The sequence below is a fragment of the Tachyglossus aculeatus genome, chromosome 13 (assembly GCF_015852505.1).
Source record: "Tachyglossus aculeatus isolate mTacAcu1 chromosome 13, mTacAcu1.pri, whole genome shotgun sequence".
Taxonomy (NCBI): domain Eukaryota; kingdom Metazoa; phylum Chordata; class Mammalia; order Monotremata; family Tachyglossidae; genus Tachyglossus; species Tachyglossus aculeatus.
Window position 1 is genome coordinate 1,174,560 of NC_052078.1, and position 6,751 is coordinate 1,181,310.

The 6,751-nt window shown below is 62.0% G+C and overlaps 1 protein-coding gene across 1 annotated transcript; it reads right to left on the reverse strand.

Annotated features, from left to right (window-relative positions):
- Nucleotides 1-449: 449 nt before the first annotated feature.
- Nucleotides 450-5,283, reverse strand: KLHL40 (kelch like family member 40). Its single transcript, XM_038755928.1, has 6 exons — nt 4,029-5,283; nt 3,138-3,298; nt 2,132-2,239; nt 1,746-1,931; nt 1,419-1,565; nt 450-678 (listed from the first exon to the last, which is right to left on the reverse strand). Exons 1-6 carry the CDS (start codon nt 5,205-5,207, stop codon nt 567-569), a joined length of 1,893 nt encoding a protein of 630 aa, XP_038611856.1. The 5' UTR covers nt 5,208-5,283; the 3' UTR covers nt 450-566.
- Between the last annotated feature and the right edge of the window lie 1,468 nt (nt 5,284-6,751).

Below are 6,751 nucleotides of genomic sequence, written 5' to 3' on the forward strand. Positions count from 1 at the left end.
GTGCCTATGGAGTGCGGAGCTCTGTACTGTACTCGAAGCAGCGTGGCTCAGTGGAAAGAGCCCGGGCTTTGGAGTCAGAGGTCATGGCTTCAAATCCCGGCTCCGCCACTTGTCAGCTGTGTGACTTTGGGCAAGTCACTTCCCCGTGCCTCAGTTACCTCATCTGGAAAATGGGGATTAAGACTGTGAGCCCCCCATGGGACAACCTGATCACCTTGCAACCTCCCCAGCGTTTAGAACAGCGCTTTGAACTGTGATCGGGAAACGGTGGAAACCTCCCCGACCCGAGGCAACCCCCAGCAGAGCTGGTGCATGTGGTGGGGACTAGGCCCAGGTGGGGCTGGGATGAGTGGCAGTTCGGGTCGGAGACCCCGGCCCAGCCCCTCCAGGGGACCCTTGACCCCGGGGTCGGCAGCGACGGCAAACCGAGCAGACATCGAAGACGCAGCTTTCATTGAAATGTGGAGCTATGTACAAGGGGACTCCGCCTCCCCTCCCCACCTCCCGGGGGGTCCCGACTCCGCTTCCACCCACTGGGCGGGGGGCTGGAGGGAAGGGGTCTGCGGTCACATCTTGGAGAGCCGCAGGACGTTGAGGCGGACGGGCAAAAAGGTGGCCCCCGCCGCATAGGGGATTTCTCGCAGGACACCCTGCCATTTCTTCTCCTCCTCATCGTACCTGGAGTTGGGGATGGGCAGAGGGTGAGCAGAGGGACACCCGAGCCCCACCACCACCACCACCCGGGGACAAGGGGCGCACCCGCCGGTAATCATAAAATAATAATGGTACTTGTTAAGCGCTTACTTTGTGTCGGGGTAGATACAAGGAATAATAATTATGGTATTTGTGAAGCGCTTACTATGTGCCAGGCACTGCACTAAGCGCTAAGTGGATACAAGCAAATTGGGTTGGGCACAGTCCCTGTCCCAAGTGGGCCGCCCAGCCTCAATCCCCATTTTACAGATGAGGTGACTGAGGAACAGAGGAAGTGAAACGACTTGCCCAAGGTCACATGGCAGATAGGCCCGGGCTCTAGCCACTATGGCATGCTGCTTCCTGGTAATGAGAAGCAGCGTGGCTCAGTGGAAGGAGCGCGGGCTTTGGAGTCAGAGGTAATGGGTTCAAATCCCAGCTCTGCCAATTGTCAGCTGTGTGACTTCGGGCAAGTCACTTAACTGCTCTGGGCCTCAGTTCTCTCATCTGTAAAATGGGGATTAAGACTGTGAGCCCCCCGTGGGACAGCTGGATCACTCTGTAACCTCCCCAGCACTTAGAACAGTGCTTTGCACATCATAAGCGCTTAATAAATGCCATTAGTAGTAGTAGTAGTAGTAATGAGGCTGGACACGGCCCCTGGCCCCCCTGGGGCTCAGTCCCCTTGTGACCGGCCAGCTCCAGTCCCCAGCCCCCGTCCCCACCTCCAGATGTCGTTCAATTCGGTGGGCACCAGCTCCCCGGACGCGGTCTCCAGGGTGGCGAAGCCGCCCACGGCAAACAGGGTCCCGGCCAGGCTGACCAGGCTGAGGGAGCTGCGCTCCTGCGGGAATGCCGGGAACGACTCCCACCTGCCGGAGCCAAGGAAGAGCCCCCATCGGGCCGTCGGTCCCTCGCCCACCCACTCTCCGAAGCCCCCTCCCGGCCCTCGGCCCGGCCGTCCCCTCCACCTCTCTAGGCCGTAGGGGGCCCAGAGAGGGCGAGCGGCCGGCTCCGGGCCTCACAGTGTTGTAGGCCGCGGGCCTCCATACTTGTTGGACGCGATGTTGTACACTTCCACCGAGCTGGTCATCCCCGTGTCCGTGACCCCGGCGGCCACGTAGATCTTGCCGTCATGGAGGGCGGCGCCGAACAGGGAGCGGGCCGTCTGCAGGGGGGCCAGGGGTCGCCACTCGAACTTCTTGGGGTCGTAGACGCACATCTTGTTCAGGCACTTCCTGGGGAGGGGAGGGGGTACACGTACATACAGGAACCTGGGGCCCAGACCAGGCCTGGGAGAACCAGGCTGGGGATTTGGAAGACACGGTGCCACCTCCTCCCATCTCCTTCCCATCTTTCCCCTTTCTTCTCCCCCCCCCACCCCCGTCTTCCTCCTCCCCCACCTCGGGCAAGCCCCCTCCCCATCCTTAGCCCTCACTTGTCGCTGGCCTTGCCACCGATGACATAGACGAGGTCCATGTGGGATACCACAGCGTGGCCGTACACGGCGTAGGGGAGGGGGTCAGCCTCGCCCCATTTGAACGACCTGCCGGCCGAAGAAGGGGGTCGGGGAGCCTTAGCTAGGGCAGTGATCAAGGGCCCGAGCTCTCCCCCTGAGTTCTGGACTCTCTCCCCTCAGCAGCCTGGGATTTTTGCACATAGTAGGACGCAATTTTATTGGTTTTTTTTAAATAAGGCATTTGTGAAGCACTTATTAAGTGTCAGGTACTGTACTAAGCGCTAGAATCGAGATGATCAGGTTGGACACAGTCCCTGTCCCACGTGGGGCTCACAGCCTCAATCCCCAATTTAAAGATGAGGTAACTGAGGCACAGAGAAGCGACCTGCCCAAGGTCACACAGCAGCCAAGTGGTGGAGCAGAATAATAATAATAACTTTGGTATTTGTTAAGCACTTATATGTGCAAAGCACTGTTCTAAGCGCTGGGGCGGATACAGGATGATCAGGTTGTCCCATGTGGGGCTCACAATCCTAGAAGATTAGAACCCAGGTCCTTTTGACTCCTAGGCCCATGCTCTTGCTGAATTGTGCTTTCCATGCGTTTAGTACAGTGCTCTGCACACACTAAGTGCTCAATAAATATGATTGAATTGACTTAGGCCCTGCCGCTTCTCAGTATGCAGTACAGAGCTCTGCCCGCAAAGAGGCGCTCAGTTAATTGGAGGGAGACGCTCACGGCCCAAGTGGGTGGGTCGATGTCCCTTGGCCTAAATTCGGTCTTGCCCCCCTCCAAAGCCAGGCAACCAGCCCAACCACCCCACTGGCCTGGCTCAGGCCCCGGCCCGGCCCCTGCTCAAGCCCAGGCCCCAGCCTAGCCCCTACCCAAGCCCAGGCCCCAGCCCGGCCCCTGCCCAGCCCTGGCCCCCGTCCAGCCCACCCTCTGCCCAGCCCTGGCCCAGCCCGGCCCCTCTCCGGCCCCTCACAAGCGGTCGTAGCAGAGCACCGAGTCCAGGGTACGCTCTCCCTCTTTGAGTTCCTTCCCGCCCACCACGAAGATGGAGTTATCCGCGTCGCCCAGGCCGAAGAGGCAGCGTGGGGAGGGCACGGGGGGCATCCCCAGCCAGTCCGAGTCCAGGTAGTCAAACTGCAGGGAGGGCAAGGCAGCTCAGGACGGAGCACCACTCCCTCCCCGGGGCCCCTTCCTCCAAAGGGCCAAGACTAGGCTGTGAGCCTGTTGCTGGGTAGGGATTGTCTCTGTTGCTGAATTGTACTTTCCAAGCGCTTAGTACAGTGTTCTGCTCACAGAAAGCGCTTAATAAATACGATTGAATGAAGGAAAAGAGCCAGAAACCGTGGCTCAGAAAAGGGATTGGCCCGGTCCTATCACACCTCCCACCCCAACTCCTGGCTCTTTCAGCAGGACAAGGACAGCTCTCGGCCTCTGCTTTGACCCTCGCCTTCCTTTGGAAAGAACCGATCGGATCCCCCCGCCCCCCCCCCCCCCCACCCGGGAACCCCCAGGCCGACGGGGAGATTGGATGGACACACGGACTGACCCCATCCTTGCTGATGAGGGTCCCTGCTCCCTTCCCTCCGCCTCCCCCTGCTCCCCAGTGACGGCCCGGCAGAGACCCCCCAGTTCCTTCATCTGTCAAAGGGGGATGAAGACTGTGAGCCCCACGTGGGACAACCTGGTTACCTTGTATTTCCCCCAGTGCTTAGAACAGTGCTTGGCACATAGTAAGCACATAACAAATACCATCATAATCATCACCCGACTCTGCTTACATCCAGGCCGATCCCCGAGGACCTCCCCCCTTCCACCCATCCCTCCTCCCCAGATGGCCCTCGTCTCCCCCAGGTCCCCAGGGCACCTGGAGAAAGTAGGAGCTCATGGGCTCCTCCTTGTTGTCCTCGTTGAAGTAGAGGCCCCCGGCCACGAAGATCTGGTTCTCGCGCGTGACCAAGCTGACATGGTTCTTGGGGATCTGCGTGGATAGTGAGGCACAGTAGCACTCGTTGGCGGCTGGGTCGTAGGCCACGGCGCCCGCGTCGCTCACCATGAAGATCAGGTCTTGGAGAAACATGCCGAAGCGGAGTGTGTCGTTTAGGACCCCTGGGATCATCCTCTCCTCCTCCTCCTCCTCCTCCTTCTCCTCCTCCTGGTGTTGAGGCTTCGTCTTTGTCTTGGCGGTGTCCTCCTTCCCCTCCTTCTTCTTCTTCTTGAGCACGGTCAGCTTGCCGTCGTGCGCGTCCTTGACCATCTGGACCTTCTTGAGCAGGTCCGGGCTGGCCCGCACCAGGCGGTGTCTCTCGACAGTGCTCTCCAGGTAGCCGCGGTCCACCAGGCGTAGCCGCACACTGTCCATGACAATGGGCAGGGCCTGCCGCCGGCTCTCCCGCTCGCCCTCGGCCGCCCCGGCCGCCTCGGCCCAGCGCATCACGGCCTCGAAGACGGCCTCCTCCCGGTCCACGTTGAGGCCGTCGCTGGAGATGACCGCGATGAGCTCGTCCGGGCTGAGCCGGGCGAACTCGGGGTCGCGGGCCACCAGCGGGAAGCGGTCACAGACGAAGTCGCGGGCGGCCACGGCCAGCCGGGCGCAGTCCAGCAGGAGGCCCAGCCGCAGCACGGCCAGGCAGTTGCCCAGGCTGAGCCGCTTCTGCAGGAAGGACACGCAGATGGTGAAGACGGACGGGATCTGCAGCAGGTGGGCGGCCGAGAACACGGCCCGCACGTTGGCCTCCGTCACCTCCAGCTCAGACGTGTAGATGTAGTGCAGGATCCGGGCCAGGACGTCGGGCTCCACCGCCTCCTCCTCCAGGCGGACCTCCGCGAGGCCGGCCGGCCTGCCTGAGGGCTCGGCGAGGAAGCGGGAGCGGAAGTAGGGGCTGCAGGCGGCCAGGACCAGGCGGTGGCAGGGGAATTCCCGCTCGCCCACCTTCAGGACGCAGTCCAGGAACTTGCCGTGGTCCAGCATGTCTTTCAGGCCGTCCTGCAGCAGCGTCTGCTGGTACAGACGCAGCTCCTCCGCCTGCTCCGCCGCCTGCGCCATGGTCTGGTCCGACGGTCCGGCCTGTAGTCCGGTCAGATGATCCGTCCGACGGTCCGGTTGGTGGTCTGGTCCGATGGTCCGGCCTGTGGTCCGGCCTGAGGTCCGGTCCGATGGTCCCTCCGCCGATTTATCCCCCCGGGCCCCCGCGGCCCTGCCCCTCGGCCCAGCTGCCCTCGTCCCTCAGGCCCCGGCGGAGGGGCGGGCCGGGAGCCGGAGGTGTAAACTGATCCCCCCGGCCCGGGTCACCCTGGCGGCGGCGGGGAGCGGGAGGGGGAGGGGCGCGGAGGGGACCAGCTGCCCACCCAGGCCGGATCGGACGGGGTCCGGCCGGTGGAACTCACCCCGCGGCCTCTCCCGTGACCCCGGGCAGCCGCGGACAAACAAACGGTCGGGGCCGGCCAGGAGGAGGAGGAGGGGAGAAAGAGGGAGAAGGAGAAAGAGAGAGAAGAGGAGGAAAAAGAGGAGGAGAAGGAAGAAGAGGAGGAGAAGGAGGAGAAAGAGGAAGAGGAAGAAGAGGAGGAGAAAGAAGGAGAAGGAGGAAGAAGACGAGGAGAAAGGAAGAGAAGGAGGAAGCAGAGGAGAAGGAGGAGGAGGAAGAAGAGGAGAAGGAAGAAGAGGAGGAGGAGGAAGAAGACGAGGAGAAAGGAAGAGAAGGAGGAAGCAGAGGAGAAGGAGGAGGAGGAAGAAGAGGAGAAGGAAGAAGAGGAGGAGGAGGAAGAAGAGGAGGAGGAGGAAGAAGAAGAGGAGGAGGAGAAAGAAGAGGAGGAGGAGGAAGAAGAGGAGGAGGAGAAGGAGGAGGAAGAGGAGGAGGAGAAGGAGGAGGAAGAAGAGGAGGAGGAGGAGTGTTTTGTCCTCCCAGGCCCACAGACCGGGGCTCCCCTAGGGCGGGACTGTGTCTGCTCCCCCAGAGACCCCCCAGGCCGAGCCCTGGGGGTTGCACGGTTCCGAATGTGTCCCCGACTCTCACCATCCCTCTGCCCCCCTTCCCCACTTCTCCCCAACCTTGATTCTTTCGCCTGCAGGAGGTGGGGGGCGGGGGCGGCCGTCCCTCTCCCCCCTTGCCCTCTGCCTCATCTGTGTGGATGCTGGTCTAATTTCTCTCGGATTCCGGGGGTGGGCAGGCCCCACGGAGACTCCGGGTGAGGGGGGCAACCACAACGGGTGGCCCCAGGGGGCAGGGGCTAGGGTAGGGGCCTCCGCGTCCGGGGGGTCCCCCACTGGGCCCTGAGGCTCCCGCAGCCCAGGGGAGGGGGCCGTGGGGAGGAACACGGCAGTCACAGCTGCAAGCCAAATTTAGTTCCTTGGCGAACCGAGCCGAAATGTGCCCTCTCCCCCAACGGGCTTCTCACTGAGTCACTGATTTCCTGGCCAGGGGTGTGGGGGTCCCGGGATCTGGGGGTGGGGGGAAGTTGACCCATTGAGCCCAGGGCCCCAGAGGGCTGGGGCCACTTGAGTCTGGCACAGCGCTGCCAGGGCAAGATCTCGGAGATTTAATAATAATATGGTATTTGTTAAGTGTTTACTATGGGGCAAGCACTGAACTA